This window comes from Dicentrarchus labrax, unplaced genomic scaffold (genome assembly GCF_905237075.1).
Source record: "Dicentrarchus labrax unplaced genomic scaffold, dlabrax2021, whole genome shotgun sequence".
In the NCBI taxonomy this organism is placed as follows: Eukaryota; Metazoa; Chordata; class Actinopteri; family Moronidae; genus Dicentrarchus; species Dicentrarchus labrax.
The window spans coordinates 4960413-4983709 of NW_026136702.1; the positions used below are offsets into that span (position 1 = coordinate 4960413).

Consider the following 23297-nt stretch of genomic DNA (forward strand, 5'->3'; position numbering starts at 1 on the left):
TTCAGCAGGAGATTCAGTCATTCTTTGAACAGTTCATTGTGTTTCATCTTGCTTTTATTACAAAATGTCTGTACAACAAAACAAAAATACACAATATAACCATTTCTTTCTATGACAAGGTGAAAACCACAAATTCTGTTCAGTAATCCCCTCTTAAAATAATATTTTTGAAAAAGATCCGATAACACAGGGGGATTGAATGTCATTAACTTGTAATTTTCCTATGCAAAGAGCCCTGCAGGATGACATGACATCATGTACAGGAACAGACCAGAGAACAGTGAGCGTGAGAATGACCTCTTACCAGTGAATAACTGAACAGCAGTCCAAATGGGTACTTTATCCTCTGTCAGATTCTCTTTGGCTCTAAGCCAGCCATGCTCGGTCATCCAGCTAATCTCGTAGAAATGAGTCAAAAATCTCACTCTCTGGCCACAGCAGAGGATTGTATGACAAGGTCCAGAGTCATGTGAGGTGTTCAGGAAATAAGTAAATCCTACATTTACCTTGCCTTGCAGTGATTTAGATATCAGCCATGGAAAAGAGGCACTATGGTGCAGAAAGAAGGCTCTCAGTCTAATAACTCTTAATGATTGCTGAGGTACATACTGAGATTGCAGTCAGCTAGGGTCTTACAGTTCTAGTTAAAAGGAGTTAATTCATATTTTAAAGCACCTGAAGTCACTTTTCCAAATTAAGAGATCCTTGTTCTTACAAAAATAGTCACACTCATTACTGTTACTGTAACACTACAGCATTGAGACTGCACTGAGTAACATCGAGAGCTTCCATTCAAGGAGACACTAGTGCTTTGATTGCAGTATCGAAGTTGAATTGCAGAGTCTATACAGTGTCTTAAATGAGATTTGTGTCCAATGTCCTGACTAAAGTCAGTAGTAGCATCACATAATTAACATCCTGCAGTCTAGTGGAGGCAAATCAGAGCGACATGTTTACAATGGATCACTTTTTCAACAAATTACATAACCATAAAATTCATTTATCTGATGTCATGAAAACCTGTTTGGCACTCTCAGGTTTGTTACCTATACTTATGATTAAGTCAGCTATTTATGAATGTGAACTTAAATGTCACTGAGATTTTAAAATATCAACATTACTGCATATTCGTGTGAACATGAAATATATATATATATATTTTTTTTTTTTTCCCATCAGATTGTCGTAGTTTTAACAATTTCTACACTCGTGAAAGTGCCAGTTCAGGGCTTCACGAAGGTTCACATGCAGAACTGATGTCATACTAAATGATCAGAACATTAGCTGTTGCACTGAATTCTTCCCTAAAGATTATAAATCATAAATATCTTATGCTTTGTTTTGTGACCCGGCTACTGGATCCTGTTTGAAGTCCTACAGATGTCACAATCAGAAAATGTAGAAAAACATCCAGCGTTCTTTCTCCATCTTGTAGTGAAAACTCCCAACAGCATGACAACATATGATGGTATATTAAATTAATTTACATATACGTGTAAATCTTCTTTATGCAAATCATTTTCATGTACATACAAAACCACTACGTAAAAAACAACTACATGCCGTTGCACAAACTAAACCAGGCTAAAAATACAAGTTATCAATTAAAATAAAAAATATGTACATTTCCAAATGTCTCTTTTTTTAAGTCAATAAGCGTCTCCCCACCCATTTACAAACCCCAGATATGCGCACGCACACAGAGGCACACACTTGTGCACAAGTTGCTCACACTGGAACATTCAGACAAACAAATGTCTCTTTGGCTGGTGTGAAGCTGTGGCACCTTGCAGTGTGTGTGTATGTGTGTGTATACACATGTAATTACACATTTTCAAAAATATAACAAAAAAACACACGCACACAAGAAAAAAATAACACCATCTAACGGCATAGAAAATAGCTTCCGATGATGGATGTAGTGATATATTTCCTATGCATTTGCGAATATATATATATATATATATATATATATATATATATATATATATATATATATATATATATTTATATACCAAAACATACTGTATACTGTATAAGGGTCAGCCACACATACGCCCTTGATTGTGTGTATATATGTACTTTAAAGTCACATTCAGAAGTGTAATGTGAAACTCTGTAGGAAGGCATCAATAAATAGAGATGTCAGTCAGTCAGTCTGTCTGTGTGTGTCCCTGGGTCTGCCCTGTTAACCAGCTCTAGCAGTCTGTCAGTCGTTCTTTGAGTTCTGTGGCACGTCCATGTTGACTACCTGTAGCTCTGTCAGGTTACTGCTGCTGCCGCTCGACTGCTGTCCAATCACCATCTGGAACACAACACAGCTACGTCAGGAGACAGCACGGGGCCCATCAGACAGCCAATCACAAGTCATCACATCACACAGCACCCAGCACAGATGGAAACCCTGCTACACTACATGCTGTTTATCGTGGGGTCGGGCAAAGCTGTAATGTGCTCTGTAATTATTGTTATTTATATAAGTTATTTAAGCACTGAAATAATATTCTGTAGAGTGCAAGTAAGACTATAAGGATGGGTGTATTATTCTTCTGGTAAATCAAAATACCTATACATCTATACATTTTTAAACCAATTTACACAAATGATTATCTTCATAATACTGGACTTAACTTAAGTACATAAACATTTAAGTTTTTCATTTCCATGCACTGCTACAGTGGTGGTCTGTTAACTATTATTGAATGTGTGTTTTGCTGCAAATCACAGGTAAAACAAACTGCCAGCTGATCATTCACATTCATACAAAGAGGTGACAGGTGACAACCCTGTGGGGCCCCTGTGTGCCAGTGCTCTGTTAGGATGCATTAGTGCAGTCACGTGACATGCTGGTTGCATAGGGAATATGAGAGTTTCACTTGTAAAATGCAGATCTTGCCGTACTGGGTGTAGCTGCACCGCTGAGACAGGGATCTGCACCGTGCCTGGAGGTGCTGTGAGGAACACCTGAGGGACAGCACCTTGGGGGGGAGGAGACAACAACATGGTTGTACATCAGCAAACTCTCGAGCATTATTTGAAATGATTTACAAATCACGAATAAATCCACATTTGTCACCAAGTACACGGTTTGTCTTCAGCCTGTGTTGCTCACCTGTGTCTTGGCCCTGTGCGTGGGACACCTGCATGGCCGAGGTGCCCTGGGAGAAGGCGTTGAGCACAGCCAGTCCCCCGTCAGTCAGGCCGGGCGTGGAGGCATACATCACTGTGTGGGGGCTGGGGTACATCATGTGACCCGCAACCGACGTTGGCACCGACGAGGTGACGATGGTTGCTGGGAGACTCACCGTTGCTGCAAGGAGAGCGGGAGAAGGGAGAGAAAACACATGTCACGCTGAGGACAAGAGGTGTGTATGCGTGTTGGCCAGCAGATGGTGCTTATTATCCATCTAAATTTAACTGCAAACTCCTACTTATGCAGTGTGTGGTGCCACAATAACACGGTCCTCGAGGACACAAATCTTTCCAGGCAGGAGCAGAATGAACAGAACCAATGTAAGCAGGAATAATACAACACAATGTCATTTTGAAGTTGTTTTTTCTACTATTCTACTAATGTCAGGCCCAAAGTGAGACAGCAACATGCAACCAAGTGTCGCACTCACTGAGATGCTGTATATTTGCATTTTTAGGCTAAACTATAAAATTCTGATGATACAACACTTGAAATTTTCTGGCAATCTGTGTTTAAGAGACAGTCTTTGTTCTGAGAGGTGATTGGACCTACCGGTGGAGTTTGAGGAGGTGTGGGAGATCTCTGGGCTGCTGTCGCTGTTGGAGGTGGACTGGGTGTTGGGGTGGACCTGGATAGCCTGGAGCTGCTGGGGAACCCCCGCTCCTGGAGACACACAGAGGGCATACAGCCACTAAAGTAAGTCACACAGGCTTAGACAGCCCACACAGGGAATAGCGCTTGTTGCAGTAGGAGTATGGGGAGTGCAGCAGTGAGGGTGGCATATGGCAGCACTGGCAGTAGAAGCATTGGCAGTAATATTAGCTCAGGGAGAAGAAGTCATTGCACAAGTAGCATTAGTGATCCAAGCATGAGGTGCATCATTATTAGTCACAGCAGAAGAGGTAGCATTAGCAGCTTTATGATGATGTGATTATGATTAGTATGAGCAGGCAGTCGTGGCAGCATGCAGAGCAGGTCACCTGTGAGGGAGACAGCAGCAGGGAAGCGGAAGACAGCCTGCTGTCCCTGCTGTGGCTGCGGGGCGGCGGCCAGGGCCTGACCATGCTGCCCCTGGAGGGCCAGGGAGTGCTGCTGCAGCTGGCTCAAAGGAATGGTGGGGGTGCCAGGGGGGAGAGGAGTGCCTGCTGGAGGGGCACACACACAGGGGGGGAATAAGACTAAATGCGAAAGGATAGTACAGTTTGAAAAAGTGCTAACAGCTTAATTTTAGCCAGGACACATTTGTACGGCACACTGTTGGAGAAATCAACAACCTTCAGTTGCCCAAGACTTATATAAAGGTGGCAGCAGATGTTGTAATCAAACATGTAATATCATCCATCGAGTAAGTTCTAGGTCATTGGCTGGATAACAAAAAAAAGAGCAGCAATACGAGTCATTTTAATTTTCAAGTAATAGATATGAAAAGGTGTCCTGTGGAGTTCTTGTTAACGGTTGTTTACTCTGTTTCTCATTAAAACACATTGTTTAACACCGAGGTCTCAGAAACATGTTAAGTGCTTTTCTTCTGATTCTTCAGAAAAGAAAATAAAGTGCAAAAAAATATATATTTTAAATGCTTTGTTTACATCCACGTTCACATGGAGATCCATGTGTTTTTCGCTTTGTCGACACCAAATGTCGATCAGCCGAGCAGCCTGAAACACACAGCAGGATAAAATAAATTGTGCCCTTGTGCACAATACAAACAAAACAGGGACCCACCTGTGAAAATTTTGCTTCATAGTGCTACTAGTGGGCAAAAACTCCACAGGGTACCTTTAAATCGGTGTTACACTGTAGAGTAATGTTTACATAATAAAATACTGCTTTGTGTAATAAAAAAACACTTTTAATACAGTTTTAATACATACATGATAGCTCTGTCAAGTGACGCATACTGCATGACGGTATTAAGTGGTGATTAAGTGGTTGGCTGGCACGCTGACATTTTAAAGCACTCAAACACATGTGTTCGAGTGATTTTAGGAGATGTACAAATGAATAAGTAAATTTGTTATGTGACGAGTACCAATCAAATACTTCCTAACTGTAAAGGTGTGTGTCATTGTGGGTTTGTTACACCCGCACATTTGGTCATATGCTCCATGGACAGTTGCTGTGGGGGGGTGGGCAGGCCCCGTCAAGCTGTCAACTTAGGAGGTTTTAGTGTGGGAGGGTGTGTTGTTCCACCTGGCACTGCTGCTATGTGCCAGACAGGTGGTGAAGAGGAGAGAGGGAGTGAGCCAGCAGAAGAGAGGGAGGGAGAGAGAGAGAGGGAGGGAGGGAGAGAGAGGGAGGGGGGAGACGGTGGAAAGAGAGAGAGGGTGAGAGAAGGTTGTAGAAGGAAGAGAAAGATGTAGAAAGAAAAGTGGGGGTATGGGGAGGAGGGGGGTGTTGTCCTTCAGCTGCCAGTCAAAATAACATACAGGACCCATTAGTGGGCATCATGTGTCTGTCCGTTCAGCTGTGGCACAGTGCAGACAACCAACACACTGAAACAACCAGCTACTGACATTACTGCCAGTTCCTAGAAGAGACAACACTGACGAGCACTGGGCCTGTTCGGCTTCACAGCTCCAACAGAGACTCTTGTCCACATAATAACAACACACACTGTAGAAGATTGCAGCAGAGTCAGCAGCATTTAAGTGTCAACCAGCCTTTTTTTAAATTGTTCATGTCACAGACAGTCCACAGAAATAAACCCGAGCACTGAGCTTCTTATAAAGATCATATCAAATTATTTTGAGATTTAAATATTCTTCACATCTTTGGGGAAAACCGTGACCTTTTGGCCTCCCCAGGCCCCACTTGGAGACCCACAGATGTAGCCCGAGTATTATCCAGTGCATCCACCATGAAAAGTAAGTTTAATGAATAATTAGTGGGGAAAGGCAATTTAGAAACACTTTAGGGATCCCCAAATCAGAGCCTGCTGCCCCAAAGTCCTCATTGAGTTGTTGTGGTAGAGATCCCTTGTGTTTAAGAGTGTGTCTGTCAAGTCCTCCTTAATGAAGGGTCATGTCTAGTTCAGGACCACTCTGTCACAAAGCTCCGGCTCCACAAAGTACGCCTCAATTATAATTTCAGCACAAGCCACCGATCCTTCATTGAATATTCATGACTAATTATGGACCGTGTTCGTCAGCCCTCACTGCCAGGTCTATTGTGCCCCTCTCACCTAATTATTCCTGTCCCCAAGTGACAATCAAAGGCAGGGCCAGTCGCCAATATACGTGGCTTCCCTGCATGCTGGGGGCTTTGTAGAACCCGAGGGCGCTGAGTGTTAGTGACTGGCTATGAAGGGCTGTTGTGTGATGTAAACAGCTTCGAGAGAGAGAGGCACGACCACCCCGAGATGACGGCTGAGGTCACGCTGCGGTGCCATTCAAATTCTAATCAGCTAATAAGCTAAACAACACGGTGACATTAACGAAACATGAAGCCCTGCAGAGGTGTCATTTCGTTTCTAGAGGAGGAGGTTAAGACAAACAAACCATAAAGAAAATAATTTAGAATTGTAACGGAGCTCTGGATGTTGATGTAAAGACCCCGGGTTTTGCTCTGCTACTTACCAGGCATGAAAGTGAAGCCGCTGGGCAGCTGCATGACCCCCGTGGAGCCGCCGGCTGTCTTGAGGACGGTACCGTTGGCGCTGATGTTGCTGCCGGCCGAGACGGGCGCCAAGTAGTTGGTGATGGGAAACGAAGTTCCACTGCTCACCTGCATGGTGGTGGAGGTGGTGGGTACTGTGGACTGGGCGCTGCTGGTAGTGCCCGGTAGGCTGGCTACCGTGAACGTCGGCTTCAGTGTATCCTGTGGGGAAAAGCAAACACTGAGTAAGAAGGCGGGGGGAGATCGTTTGATGAAATTATATTAACATTGGATTCTGTCAAGGAAGAAGAAGACTGAGCTGTGAATTTTATACTGCACTTCCATAAACTTAAGGGACTCACAAGAGACGGTTGTAAGAGAATGGTGAAAAATTTAAGTCGCAGAAGCCGAGATATTCAGACTCCTTACTGATCAAGCTCCAAAAACACTGGCTCCTACAATTCCCATAATGCAACTCAATAGTGTCTTTTGTTTGGCCTTCCCTGGCTGGTAAATGTTTTAATCCCCACAGCTACAGTTTGCACCTCGGGCCAAATTCAAGATAACCCTGGAGAAAGATGACATCATCCCATCATTCACTCATTCATCATGTAAAATCAGCGGTGTGGCCCTTTAAGATACTATATTTGACTGATGCACCAGTACTTCTAAAACCCATTTATTCCAGTGACTGCAAAAGCAACACAAGTCTTGTATGAGGACACCTAAAACAACAGCATTAATGGGGCTTTTCCCCTTTGAGCAGCTGAAAGCGTGGTAGCCAGGAGGAGGAGGAGGTTGTAATACTCGCAGTACTTTCAGGGATCAATGGATGGGTGACAGAAACCAGAGCGGGTCTAATTGACTCAGGGCAAAAAGGCATAAACAAGGTAGGGAAACAGGCTGCGACCCCTCTAATTGCATCCATATGTAAAATAATAATCAGTGCTGGAGCGATTCTAGAGTCTAAGTTAAGTAACGATGACAACTAACTGCCTATAACTAACATGACGTCTCAGTGAAAGGCGTGGCAATCAGGCAGATGAGACGCTCACATAAACTTAAGATCAAAAAGGAAGCGAGACGTAGAATCACACCATACGCTAATCTGAACATCCATTGAACAGCAGAGCAGGATGTGTTGCTGAGTGGGCTGCGTGATAAGAGAGCAGGGTAGGCGTTAGGCCGGGACTATAAAGCACATCTAAACCCACCATGCCTGTTTCTACGCACTTATACAAACACTTACCACTTGATAATAATGATCTGTAGTAGCCGAATGGGGATAAGCCTGCATATTAGAAGGCATGTAGGAGGTAGCATGTTCCAGTGGGTTCAATGTTCTTTGAGGGTTTGATTAAACAGACGTTGCTGAATATTCCCTATCGGGTTATGTTAAAGCAGGAAGGAGGAATGGCCCTTCGAGAATGAATGGGAGCTGCGAGTCCAACAAGAATACATATGCTGTGTCCGTGAGGAACAGAGGACATCATTATGGACTGTCCCATTGCAAAGGCTCCTCAAAATCTGGCCAAGAAATGCAGCTTACTCTTTTTGGAGGATACAACCGGTATATCTTTTCCAGTCTTCAGTATCCCATAATGCATTGTGCATTGTGCAATCCCTGGTCCTGTCTGCTGTATAGACCAATGAAAAAGCCATTGCACGAAAGATATTAATAGCAGCCAGCAAGAAAGCTGGAATCCGATGGTTACTGTTCATAGTATGGAGAGGATGACTCTCTCACACAATCTATGATATGCATTTCCCATCAGTATAATGTCTGTGTGAATGCGTAGGGGACTAACTTTTTCTGTTTCATCTTCCTGTTTATTCAAAAAATTTAAATAAATAAAGAAACTGCAACATGTGATTGCAAAACAATCTATCTGGGGTTGAGTTATGAGACTTCAAATTCTTTAAAAGAATGTCGAAAGACATTAGCATTTAGTAGTGGTCTAGTAGTGGCATTATGGGAACTGTAGGATTCAGACTTGTTGGGGATTGGCCCATACTAGGGACTAAGAGTCAGGATCTCTCCACCTCTCTGCTTGTTTGAGTTTGACAATTCCTTTTTCCAAGTGTCTCTTCTGTGTCCCCAAACTTAATCACAGGGCAATACAGATAAATATATTTTGTATTGTATTTGTATTAATTATTAACCTGGTACACTACTGTTAGTGGTTCATCACATATTGAACTGAAATGTTACAACTCGCACTATGGTACCATAGAATCTTCAGTTTCCCAGTGGCAATTTCCTGGTGACAAAAGTGTAGAGATTTGATGTTACAAGTTAAAAAAAACCCTTTTTTTCACTTTGAGGATGGACCATATCATTTGGTGAGAAGGTGCAGGTTCAGCCATGACCATGGACTGTATAAAATATGGACGTAGACTATGTGACATCTGAAGAGTCATTGTGTGGTCAGCTCTAGCTTGGCACTCCAAGCTAATCCAAAAATGGGCAAAGATGTGGTGCGTGGGAGGATCTGGGGTGGGCCAAATGAAGTCTGCTTGCTAAAACCAGCCACAAGCGATGGCATCCATCCGTCAATTAAAGCGTGTATGTCCTTAATTATGCATAACTTTAAGACTTAATATTAATTTATAAAAATGATCCCCCCAAACTGTTGAACTGAACTGGGAAATTAGCTATAGAAACCCAAACCATTTTTGTACCAGGCTGTAAAGGTGTTTCTTTCTGCTCAAGTGGCCGGTCATGGAACTGCTGTTTTTGCCACTTCCCGTTGGCTTCATTCGTCGGTCCAGGAGGCATACACCTCCAGTCCTCTGAAGGACACACCTTTGCCAGCTTTGTCCTTTTAAGGATTCTACCTCAGAACTGGGACAAAGCTTTTATGTCACAGATTCCAAGCACACACAGTGCAGCAGTATAACTGATGAGGTGAGTGAATAATACAGGTTTAGGTTGATCTGGAAACACATTCATGTGTCACAGCAGACAGGTGTGTGGCTTGAAATTCTGACTACACATTCATTATTAATAACAGAGAGGTAGGATAGAAGCAGGCTAGGCCAACCTCTCTTAGCAAAGCACTATTGGTTTTTATACGTGACTGATTACATGGGTGAGAGGTGGAGGATCCAGCATGGACTCCACTGATAAGGCCTTCCAAACACACACTACCATGCAAACATGCAAGTGGAACTACTGTAAGGGCTGGCTCGAGTCTTCAGCCACGTTCTGCTCATATCTTAATATTAAAGATAGTCTGCTACCAGTATGGCTCACTGTAATGACTGAACAAAATATTTTATTTGATACAAGTTTAAAAAACTAACAAATAATCAAAGTGTCGCAGTTAACTCCCGAGTCTTCTGGGCTTCATGGTGTGCAGATGGCTAAGCAGGTGGTGTCTTATACAGGCTGCTCTGAATCCACAAGGGTATACAAAACCCAAACTACAGTGCTAAGCAGTTAGTTAGTCGGCCTGCAGCTCAGATCCTGGCCCTGCTGAGGGACTCTGACAGTCCAAGGTCCTTTACCTCTTTAGTTAAACAGCAGCTGGAAAGGGGGAGGGCCACACAGAGGACTCAGTTGGACTCAATTGTTGTTTCAACCAAAAAGGAAAACATTCAAAAAAAAGGAATAAATTCACACAGCGACGATCCATCTTCCATGTACTGTCCAACTATTAGGCATGTTATTCATCACAGGGTGATTACCATGACACAGCTGTCACCACAGCTTCATTCTCCAATTTTGGTTAAAGTCATAGTTCTTTCATTAATGTTCACATAAACTAAACAAGATAAATGGGAGTAACTCCACATTGGCGTAGAGCTTACAGATATCAATGCAAATCATGTTGAAAGGTAAAATAAATCAAGAAAGCAGTTCTGTGTGACGCGGGAGATAAAGTAAGTCTAGAAAGCTAACAGCGGCGTGGTAGCAAGTAGCGCTTTTTAGCCACAGTAAGTAGCGGAGACTGTGTCTGTGTGTGGCAGGGGAAGCAGAGTGAGACCTGTGTGAGGTTCGGGACAGGGGACGGGGGACAGGGGACAGGATAGGGGAGTGATAGAGAGGACAAACAGCTGAGGGTACAGGCAGCTGACGAGAAACCTGAGCACTTCTGAGGGGGAATTAACCCTTTGTGGGCCAGCTGAGGCAACAGGAGAACACGTGTAAAGACTGACGCCATATGACTGTTCTCACCATTGGGGGGCCGTACAAGAACGACTGAAATCCTGTAAAAAAATAAAAAAAAAATATGGCTCACTAAAAAGGTACAAGGTCACTGTGTTCCAGCTTCAGTACACACTGCTCAATAGAGAAATAAAGGGCTGCTCTAGCTTTGCTCAGAGTTTGGCTTCAGAAAGTGCAAGCTGATTGATCATCCAAGTTTTAACCTATGTTGTAATCTTAGAGTCAAGTCAAACTGCCAATATCTCTGACCTATATAGCGAGCTTCCACTGACCTACTGCTTTGTTTCACCATCTCCATGTCTCCTGTTCAACTAGCCTGTGTCTATAAACAGAACTGGTTTTTACTTCATAGTCAAGGCAGTGCATAGTAAACATAGACCACAGTGGTGTAATGCATTCCTTCAGACCAGAAGTGAGAGCAGAGAATCATCTCTCTCGGTCATTTCCTCCTTCAGTCCTGTCCATCTCCCGCTCCTCCTAATACACTCTGACACACTGATACATCACGCCATCTCCATCGCTAAAAACGGACCCCATCCACTGTGATATTCAAATGTACTGGAAGTCTGAAAAGGCATATACAGAACAATTTATTCGAGCTGAAACAATTAGTCGATTAATCAACCGGTACTAATTTGCAGATGTTTTGATAATGAGAGTCATTTTTACTTAACCTGGTTCTACCTTCTTATTTGTGAGGATTTGCTGATTTTCTTTATCTTAAATGGAACATTTTTAACCTTTTGTCAGACTACATGAGCAATTTGAAGAGGTCACCTTGGGTTTTGGGAAGTTGTGATGGTATTTGTCACTTTTGTCTGACATTTTCCCAATTAATACAATTAATGTATTAAAATAAGGCAGATTAATTCATAGTGAATACAATTATTAGTTGCAGCCCTACAATATACAATATCATATTATTTTGAGTTGAAGAAGAACTGGTGAAGAGATTTTCTTCCACAAATACAAGTTAATACAATACAAAGTTTAAAAAGTATAAATTTCTTTTTTAAAGTTTTGTCCCAGATTGCTTTTTTACCACTTATATTCAAATCAACCTCACTACTGCCCCCCTTACTTTGACCAAAAAAGAAAAAAAACAGTAGCTACAGTCAGGGCCCAATCTGGGGCAACACTTCACTTAGTGTAATGAGGTACCACAACGTAACAAATGAAGTCACAATTTATAGTGCGAATGGAGGGCTGAGTCGTCTGGTAGAAGACGCAATGAATCCTCTGGACTCAGCATGTTATGGGGGGGGTGCTCTTAGTGGTGGTGCAGCCCAAGTAATCCATTTTACAAGAGAGGGACATTATTATACTGCAGCAACAGAAAGATCTCAAGCATTATAGATCATAACCCTCCTTTATCAACTATGAACATATGAGAAATCAATAAATACAAACCTTTAGAGACACCAGCAATCTAATACATACACACCCAGGAATTATAGGGTTTCTTTGGTAAGGCAGCGGTTTCAGCTGGTCTCTAAAATTTAGCACGTTCTTAAAAAGGTCCTATATATGGTAAAATAATAAAAGCCTCCGTCGCCCTCCTTACATTCACCGGCATCATACGAAAGACCCCGTTTTACAGAAGGAGGAAATGAAAGAGTAATTAAAAAGAGAAGGACACAAATGTATCCCTATTCATGAGGGATTAATCATTCCAAATTCAAGGTGACAACTGGCAAGCTAGTCCAGTGTTGGTTGGAGAGCCCCATTGTGCAGTTTACTGGTGCCTGGTCCTCGTCTAATCTCCCATTTGCTGGCTCCCATCTCCCAGTCTGTCACCCTGCCAGCAACATGGAATTCGCAGCTCCATTTGGGACTGCTAAAAAAGGCAAGGCAGCCTAAGTGGAGGAGGTGCAGCCAATGGCGGCTGACCTGTCCAGTTGCTTGCTGTAAAATAAGGGGGTGGAAGGGGGGGTTGGTGGGGGGTGACATAACGTTGCTTTTCTACCCTCTAACACAGCCAACATGCTGCTCTCCCTCTGACACCACGACCACCTCTCACTTCCTACAGTCTGTCTAGGAGCAGCCGTGTGATAAGAGCATATCAAAGTAAATTAACTTTCCATTATCTCAGTGATTCTCTTGTCACCCACTCAAGCCACTGCTCTGCCCTAACAACAGCAGTTATACTGGAAGTCATAAGAAAAGTGTAAAAAAGATACACATTTTATCTCTGAATGTACAGTTCTCCATTGAAGACTGAATTAATTATAAAGATCACGTTAATTTCTCTAGGGAGAGCAATTCATATTCATACACATTTACATGCCTGCAGTATGTTGAATAAAGAGGCTGTAGAATCAGTTATGGGACGTCTAAAGAGCCAGAATACAAGAAAAACATACATGTCAACTGTACAGTGTGTATGTAATCGGTGCTAATGAGGAGAGAAACAAATAAACTTCACCAGGATTACAACAGCAATAGCGCTGACAGCCAGAGCAGTGGGGGAGACGGATGGAGTAAGGGAGGAAAGAAGGGGGGAGGAAACCAGAGGAGACTTATACTGAGAATTCTATCCTAAGCTAGATCCTCTAAGCAAACGAGTTGTGGGATTTGCCATCCCCTTCCAAAAATAACCCAAAAAGCATAAAAACATCTGTAGTGTAGGCACGTCTAATATTAAGAAGCAGCCGCGTAAACAGTCCCAAAGATCTGCTGGGGAATGCCACAAACTATGTCCTCTGTCCTGTTTGTGAAATATTTCATTTTTGTTTTCACCACTTTCCCGCAGACTGCCTCATTCACCTCTACGTCAGACATTACATTTCCCAGGAGTCTTTAAAGCATTGTCATCGGCTGTTAGTCTTATATACTTATGTGCTGAGAGAGCAATAGCAACACAAAGTGAAGATTTTTCAGACAAAATAAGTCATGCACCTTTTAACTTAATGTCTTATCTTAACCCTGCATTGTGCTCAACGAAAGACACCCTCAGGGTAACCGATGAGTCTTCCCTGTGTGACTGCTGTAAGTAAATGCCAAATGCTGTTTCTAGAAAGAAGCCCATGCTCTTTATTCTGACTGCTCTCATCTCTCACTGCTCGATTACATCTTGCAGCTCAGTTTTCGGCAGCAGATTGAGGTCTGGTGACACTGACCCCGAGAATCAAATCAGCCCAACTAGATATTTATCAGAGCAATCGGCAGATGATTAGATGATAAATGTTATTCACAGCCTTTTCAAAGTCTCAGACTTCAACAAACACTCACACAAAGCTATCGACCAAGAAAACAAGAAGTCGTGGGGTAATACAAAGCATGACTCTGAAACGGCACCACCCAATACTCGCTTTAAGCTGTATCTGGAAACATGTTTTGCAGACTAGTTCAGGAGAAATGTCCATTTCCAGAGTAGCCGGCATATTTTTTCACACTGATATTCAGAAGAAAACTGTAAATCACGTATTGGACCGCCTTTATGAAATTACTTCTGCCTTGAGATTCAAGATAAAACAGGTTACATGCCAAACATTGTGGGACAGCTTTGTTAGGCATTTATTTTGGTGGACTAGCCCCAAAACATGAAGTTTAATTCTTAATTTAAGATGCACACATACAATACAATACACCAGAACGGTATCCCCAATATTGCATTATTTATCAATATGCTAGGTATAGGATCAGTAATCCTTACACTGAGTTTAGGTATCAGAATCGGGAGAGAAAATGGCAGATCTAATATTAACATTTTAAACCACTGAAAGATTCCACATCAAACGCCACTACAGCAATGCTTGGGCCCATTAGCCATGAGAATATTAAAACATGCACAGCTAAATAAGAAAATGGATGCAGAGTTACAACATCAATTGCTGTTGATATTTTCAAATATTTCCATTTCTCTCTCTTTTAATCCAGCAAGATTAATATTGGAAAGACACTTTTAGCACCAGAATTTCTACTGTGACTTTATGAGCAATGCTTACTGCAGTAAATGATGTCTGCTTCACTTATCTCCTAAGCCTCTCGCTTGTGCTTCTCCAAAATGTCCTCCACTTCCCCCACCAGCCACTGCAAACCCTGAACTGTTTAGACTAGCTCGGACTGTATGTATGACATACTGCTCTCTCCCTCTCTTGATGAATCATGTCCAGACGCTGCAGAGATGCACGCAGTGACCAAGCAGCAGACCTACTGCACAGAAACGATCCCTCGAAAAGGAGGCCTCCAAATCCACCTGCCGTGTCCTAACCATAACAGCGCTGATCCTGACATGGATCACACAGTGACAATTTCTAGTGTTTCCCTCTGTGAGCAGTGTTCACGGAGCCAATGCTGGTCTCACACACTCATAACTGCAACGGGTGGAGAGGTCACGGCGTCGCTGCCGGCCACCTAAATAGATATACCATGAAACATAGAGTATCGCTCAAATGTTTCCATTCCACCTGCTCATATATACATACATACCTCCCTTCCATATCACTAAATGAGTGGGGGTAAGGGTAAGGGTTGGGGGGGGGGATCACAGGACTCCAAAGACAGCTGCAGCTTATAAGGAATGTGAGGGGCCTCAGCCAAGAGAGCAGGCAGGGAAACCATACCATATATGGCAACAGAGGCAGAATCTAATTTTTATCAATGAGCAGAGCGGGCATGAGGGTGGCTTAACATGCAAAGGTTGATCTCTCATCCCTGACGGTGTATGGTACGTGTTAGTTAGTGCCTTGTGAAAACAGCACACAGGCAAACAGGCCTGGAAGTGTCTGTCTTCAAAGGGGCGTACTTAAGCCGTGTAAACACTGGAGGGAATCTTGGCCTCCAGCACGTGATTGCGCGAAGGTGTGGACAGTGGAGTGTGTCTGCTGATGAATTTATCGCTTCACTTCAAAATGTCAAAGACCCGAGGTTTAAGAACACTTGCAGTAATGAAAGGGACGCAGAGTGCAGCTTTTCTTTTGGGAAGCCAGCGAAAAATAACGATGAGGATTTTGGGAAAAACGTTTTCCTTTTATCTAGGGCTGGGCGATAAATCGATTTGATCAATTAATTCGAATTTGTAGTTAAACACGATTTATTTTTAGTTAAAATCGGTTTTCTCTTGAACTTCCACAACACTGTCAGCACCTTTGGGCTCCCGTAGGTCAGAGTGCACTGACCCGTCCCCCCGCCTCTCCACAGATCCACACAACATGGCAGCAAGCCAGGATGAGCTCGTCCCCAAAAAAGGCACAGTGTCGTCGGTTGTTTGGAACTGGTTTGGTTTTGTGGCGTCCGACAGCAAACAAACCACGACCCACTGCAAAGTTTGTTTGAAAGCTGTTGCAACCAGAGGTAGCAGTACGACCAATTTATTCCAGCACCTCAAGCAGAGGCATGCAGCCGAGTGGGAGAAATGTTGCTCTCTGCGAGATATACAAGACCGCAGCCCACAAACACCCGCTAAAAAACCGTCAACAAAAAAATCGATTAAAATCGTAAATTGGGTTTGGTGTGAAAAAATCTGAGATTTTATTTTTAAGCCATATCGCCCAGCCCTAATTTTATCATTTCATCTTATTTCTGTCACAAACCTTTTTAGAAGGTTAAGAAGCTTGAAAATTGCACAAAATGTGTAATATTCAAATATTTTCAGAAATAGAAGTTCTGTTTAACTATCTCAGTGTCTCATGCATGAACACAAGTCAACTCCATCCCAAAATCAAAGATAAACACCAAAGTCCTCCATACAGCAGGCCACATGTTTCTCATCCTAACACAACCCAGACCTGCAGTGATTTATCTTTCAGGGTGTTACGAGGCTTTCCTGGACGAGAGGTCAGAAAGTGTAGACAGCTCCCTTTGGTAAGTGGGATAATACCGTACTCTACATTTGATCTGGCTCTCCCCGCACCGTAGAGCCCTTTGAAGGAGTACTGAGAAGTTTTGGTTTAATTAAAAAAATGACTTGGTGCTCAGAACCAAACCACAAGTCCAAAACAGAGGCCTCACATATAACAGGCAAAAGTTCAAAACTGTGTTTACAATAGGACAAAGATTATTTTCCACAACTGCTTGTGGGTTTGATTTATTTGCTCTCCTCCTGTGCTAGTCTAGCCTTTTTTGGAGAGATTTCCCACTATATCCACCATTACTGACTATAGTGCTGTATCACTTCTTTTTTTTCTCTCTTCTCTTTTTCAATTTGCACTGCAATTCATGTCTCCATTAGAGAGCAGTGAGTCACAAAGACTTTAACTGAAGTACCATTCTTGGTGAAAGCAGGGGGCTGTGGGGACTAGTAGAGAAAGTAGTCAATTCAATTTTGGGGATTCGAAGCTACGATTTTCCCAAGAAAGATGGGAGTGCATTCTTAATTTTTGTCTTGACCACCTAGAGGACCGGTCTGCATTAGCAGACCTTTCCTCTTTTTGATTTTCACCTTTGTGTCGCCCATGCTCTCCGACTCAGACACCTGGTAGGTGAGGTCCGTTTCCTCAAAGCCTGTGGCACTCATGCGCTGGTCCATGGAGGGATCAGAGCGCGGCGGCGAGTCCGGTGAGTTGAGGCATGTTTGGATCAGAGCCTTGCCTGTTTCGCTTGTGATCATGGGCTGGAGTTTGCGGGTGGCAAAAGTGTAGACATGGCCCGTTTCACTGGCCACGAGCAGCAGGACCTGGGTTCCCGTCAGGGTGGAGAGTTCATAGGCCTGAGAAAGAGAAAGAAGAGGATTCAAATATCTGACAGAGAGAATGGGCCAAGAGTAAAGATAAAAAAAGAAAATATATGGTTCTCCAAATTGGGGCTTGGATTACCCTTATCTCATACATAAAGTAATCTCTACTGGAAAGGGAATATTAGAGATTCCAAAAGTTAACTCCTGGAAAAAAGAAAATTACCTATCTAAGAAAACACCCAAATCTAAAAATACCCCCATAGTGAACTCTGACGTATAGCACAAACGAAGCTAAAATAACATGAGATAAGGCTCCCAGAATAGAGAGAGTGATATAGCTGAGAAACTGATTGCAGCGGGAGTGGCGGTAACCCAGTCTTGACAGAGGACACAAGGAATCGTTCTTAACACGCAGGAGGTGAAACGTGAGGCCACCATCACAGTCTGCCGCCATCATTCATTATACAGCACACACACTCACATTCAAACACCCTACTGTAAAGGAAAAGCACAATGAGATTCAACTCCATCCAACACGCACACATATAGGACCAAACACACTACAAGGCTGCACTCGGAGTGAACTCCTGAGAAAGCCTTTTTATCTAAATGAGTCATAAGTTATGTGGTGGATGAGTCTGATGCTGTGAAGGCACAGTGCCATTACCATCACCTTGGTGAACAGAGCAAAGCTGCTGCTAGCTGATAGATGTGCCATTGTAAGCTGGAGTGCAATACTCCCATCAGGCAGAGCGAGGAGGAGGAGACCAATCACATTCAAATTTAAGTATTTTATTGAGCTGTTAAAAAAAATGAGGCATTCATGCTGGTCTACTCCATCATGCTCCAACACTGTGTTCATTATGGGCCATATCAGTCCAATCCTCTATATCTGGCCACTGAAGCTGATCGTATAATTGCCTTTTGTGTGTAATAATATGACGACAGAGCACAGAAAGGTTAATGATGACCAGCTCCTGCTACACTGGTTCAATGCTACACCACGCTTGTTCCACCGGAACACTTCAAACCTTAATTATGTGGAGGTTTTTGGTGTGTGTATTGAAGAACGGTGTTTCAAAAGGGGTGTCTCTGGCTGGTTCACCCAAGATTCACCTCACTGACTACTAATGCAGCATTACAGAAGCAGGTAATGAACTACACAGCTCCAGTCAGCCTCTTCCACTACTATCTTCCTTGATTAGCTCTGCAGCAGCTACAGAGGGGGCTCTAACAGGGACTGCTGTTTTGGCCAACATCCAAAACAGAAAAGGACTAATTTGTCAACTTAAGTGTGCTCGGTGGCAGCACAAACTAGACCTACACAATGCTTTAATAAGTTTCCATGCTCTGTTGATTTTCTCATAAATATTAATGACGGCAGGGTCAGCTCAGGCTGTAATTGGTTCCTCTGTCACACAAAACACCCTATATATCAATTAAAGGAGCAGAATAAGATATACTCATGGACACAAACATGTATATATAGTTGCAATTCATAACAATAAAAAAAAAAAATAAAAAAAAACAGTGGCTCTTTGTGGCCTTATTTTTCAGCTTTTATCTGGATTTCTCTGCTAGTAGTTAAAACACTCGTCCCACTTGTAGCATTGTGTTTACACAGTTGCTAGTTTAAATCCCTGGAAAGTTCCTGGAGTTCAAGGTAGTTTCTTCAAACTGCTTGTTTGGTCCAGACAACTATTCAACATCACAAAATACTACATTTTCATGATATTAAAACAACAAAAAGCAGCAAATTTCACATTAAAAAGCTGGAGCCAGTGAATGTTTGGCAAACCATCAATAATCAGTGTTTTGTTGATTGATCACTCGACATATAGCAAGAAAAGCCCAGGTGTAAATAATAACATTAATAATGGATGCATTCCATCTAGGGCAGCCAGTTTCAGAGCCACGGTATTGTGCACACACAGGTCACTTGTGTGGCTTATTGAGGCAACTAAATGGAATGGAGCCAGAATTTATGGTATTAATAACACCTTTTGAGAAGTAAAAATGTCTGTCACAAAAACAGCCTATGGAGCACAGTCACAAGTCAGAGCAAAAATTAAAACGTCACCTTTTCTGGAGAAACAATGGAACCAAAAAGGGAACTAAGTATTAATTGTGTAATCCTGCGCCAGAAATTGGAGTAAGAGTTTGTATTGTATTGTGTAAGTGTACATGCACGTACTCTAAAGCATACATGACATATGAACAAATGGGCCTATGCTTCACTTACCACATCCTTCAATACAAAACTAGGCTTCATCATCCAAACCAGCTTTGAGACAAGTCTACTATGAATCTTCCCACTCCACCCACTTGTCAATTTCTGTGATGGCTGACATAGTGTAGGCAACATTTTCTAAAATCTCTATCCACACAGTGTGTCAAATAGTGCTCATGTTGCCAAGAGCCTACATAAAGACACCTCAGTTTCCACGACAACAGTCTGGGATACATAGAAAAAAAAAAGAAGAGAAATACTGAGTACACAGTACAGGCGCTTCGAAGTAACATGAGGACGGACCAAAAACTCTCGCACTACAATAAAACACAACACAAGTGTTTATTTACAGTCATAATGAAAGATGGTCGTGTCTGCAGCAAAACAACCGCTGTGCTTCTGCTCACTAGCTGACCTCCACTCCAAATGATCAACTTCAGATGCTTTGATGCCAAATTCCACATTACAGTCCTTTATCATGGCAGCAATTGTGTGCTTGAGTTGTGGATTTTGAGTGAAACATTTCTTTGTAATGGAGGCAGTTATGACTTCCAGAGAACAGGTTCTGTCATTTTTAATGTCAGCTGCAGATGTGTCAAACCCCCCAAAAAAACAATACTGAAACCAACACATCACTAGACGGGGCCCGGACGCTTGCATCAGAATGTACACTGCCATAATGCATGCACAGACAGACCCTAGCATCTCTCTTCTGTCTGAGTGCTCTTTGACTGTCCTCTGATCTGTTTCCCTGGGGTTTAGTCAGCTGTTGGCACCTTACAGGCCCGCTGCTGCTCACCACCGCATGGCTGCCGCCTGCGAGCGAAGCCCTGCTTCACAGTGACAGAGGGAACAGCCTGTGCACTGAGGGCTACTGATGGGAACTACTTCCAACCATCCTATGCCTGCCTGCCTGCCTGCCTGCGTATGAAGGTGTATGGGTGTGTGTGTGTGTGTGTGTGTGTGCATGAATGAGCGTCAGTTAAATCTGGTGTTCTTGTGAAAGGCCATGTGTGTGTGGTGGTTGGGGTGGGCTTGGGTCATAAATAGAATTGTCATTTGCTCAAGTCTATTTAAAGCACATTGCCCATCATGAAAGCTCTGACTTCCTCCCCATCCACTGAGTTAGTTTGTGCCACAATTGTTTGTGTCTCTTATGATACAGATAAACTGCTATTAGATTTACTGCAGGTTAGTAGCATCTAAACATAATGTAGGCCCACTATTCACAAAATGTCAGGGATTACTGTGTAGATATTATAAACAGGCTACCATGCAACACTCCCCCCACTGGTGTTATGATTATACAGATCATTAAGGTGTAACCTGGTTGTGAATTCCACCAATGAATGAATGAATGAATCAATGCACAGCACCATATATTATAGCACAGTAAGGCTGAGCAACATCTCGGTGACTCTCAAAATCAAATGTTAGTGTAGTTGGATGAGATCCAGAGACAATCACCTGACTCACCTTTTTCATAATGCCCGTCTTCCTCTTGCTGAAAGTGGTGTAACGTCTCAACTTGTTGTCAATAAATTCCATCTTTATCTTTACGCGCCCACGTGTCTTTTTCCCCGGCTTTGCCCCGGCGACCCCTCCGGGTACCATGCCGTAACCTCCGGTAGGTACCCCAACTTCCTGACCCGTCACCGCAGCCTCCATCTCTCTCTCCCGCTTCACCCCCCTCCGGCTGTCCCCGAGTGAACCCACTGGGTCATCATCATCTCCGGAGTCCGAGTCATTATCCGAGCCGCTGCACAGAGGAGCACTCTCTCTGTCCGGGTCGAACCTGCCTCCGTGAGTCAACACAACTCCCGTGTTCAACCCCACCATGTTGCCCTGGACGGCGGTCTGCAGAGGCGTCAGCCCAGTGCCGTTCCCCGGTCTCGCACCTCTCGGACCCCCTGGACCGTTAGCCCCCAGCATCCCGACGGCGTCTCTTTCCCCCTGTCGCCCGGCAGCACCGGAGCCCTCGCTCACCCCCGGTAAAGCTTGCCCTGCTCTGATCAAAACGGGACGGATCCCGCCGCCGACAATCCCCGAACCGTGTCCTGTGTTACCCCTGCCCGAAGCTGACCCGTTTCCAGATGGTGCCGATCCAACCCGGCTCGGTAACATTATATTTACTGGACCGGGTCTCTAAACACCAGCTACACTAGCTGGAGCGCGTGGTAAAACGGCTGTTAAAACGCATACACGCCTGGGCCACAAAATGTAAACAAACCAGGCCAGTTGGTGGTTTTGGAGACTCCAGGAAATAACCGAGACAAACTTTCGAAAGTGATGCTGCCCCCAAGACCCTTCAACCCCGGCTCAGTTTGGTTCACCCTCCTCCTCTATTTCCAAAACTCTAAGCACTTTCTCAAAAAGGAAAACGCGAAGAGCGCCGTCGATGTCGCTCCGCGGTGTCACCTAGTCCGCATTGTGAACCTAAAACAGCGCTATTAGCGGCCTGTTAGCAACCCTGTGCTCGCTTATACTCCACCAATAACGCGATATTTATCTCTTCACGGTTCAGGGACGCATAAAAAACATCTAATTTCAAAGCAGCGTTTACAGCAGCGGACTGATATTACAACCCAGGAACTACTTCCCTCCTTATAAAGAGATACAATGTTTCCTTATTTGGTGCTGTCTCTCCTTATTTGGTGAGTCACAGCGTCGCCTCTCGATTGGCTGAGGATTATCTGAGTAGCGCTCCCATTGGTCGGCGGGGCAGGCTCATTGGAATAAATACCAAAATGGTTGCGCTACCGACAACGTCACCGTGGACAGGCAGAGGCACCAAAATAACAAAACATCCAACTTTTTATTCCCCACAGGTTGTTGTAGGCCTGTGTCATACCACAAACCACGTTTTCCCAGAGTTTGGATGCCAGAAGATGTCTTTATTGAACTGTTTTGGCTGAAGGAGTTGGGGTGATTCTGTCAGAGGAAGTGCCTTCTTGAGTTTATACAGTACTGTGTTACTGGCGGATGTATACGTTTAGACCTAATTAATGTGCATTAGGCTACTTAATGTGCCAAATAATCTCATGTAGAGGTTCCTATTTTATTTTTTCATGCATTGTGTAACTACTTATCTATTTATCTTAACAATATTATACACTCCCCTATAACATGGTAGTTATCTGCAAGACTGGACCTGCATCACACTACTCAAGAACCGCAATGCCACTGTTTACTTAGCTGGCAATAAGTATGAGAATAGAAGTATGTGTAATTAAGATTTTTAAGAAACTTGTATGCAAGTTGCATTCAACGACTAATTGTAATCCTGCATATTTTTCCACTATAGGCCTCTTTCACAGCAGATATTCTAAACTTGCCATTGCAGGTGTGCCTTAGTGTCCCAGTAAGTCGTGATAGTGATCCAGCATGCACGATACCAAGACCCTGAAACCTAAGCAGCTAAATGGGATTCACCCACCACCATAGTTGTTTATTTCCCTGCAGTGACAAGTCAACATGTCTTCTGTGGAAA

The 23297-nt window shown here is 43.4% G+C and overlaps 1 protein-coding gene across 4 annotated transcripts; it reads right to left on the reverse strand.

The window, feature by feature from the left end:
- Positions 1-36: 36 nt before the first annotated feature.
- Positions 37-22373, reverse strand: srfb (serum response factor b). 4 transcript variants are annotated; one of them, XM_051428299.1, is made up of 8 exons: positions 21284-22373; positions 17344-17610; positions 6772-7012; positions 4174-4338; positions 3746-3856; positions 3113-3310; positions 2877-2978; positions 37-2305 (listed from the first exon to the last, which is right to left on the reverse strand). In XM_051428299.1, exons 1-8 carry the CDS (start codon positions 21929-21931, stop codon positions 2268-2270), a joined length of 1770 nt encoding a protein of 589 aa, XP_051284259.1. In that variant the 5' UTR covers positions 21932-22373; the 3' UTR covers positions 37-2267. The 4 variants fall into 4 exon arrangements, with proteins under 4 accessions (XP_051284259.1, XP_051284249.1, XP_051284244.1 ...); XM_051428289.1 differs by having other exon boundaries at positions 2902-2978; positions 4174-4335; positions 21284-22372; XM_051428284.1 differs by having other exon boundaries at positions 2902-2978; positions 21284-22369.
- Between the last annotated feature and the right edge of the window lie 924 nt (positions 22374-23297).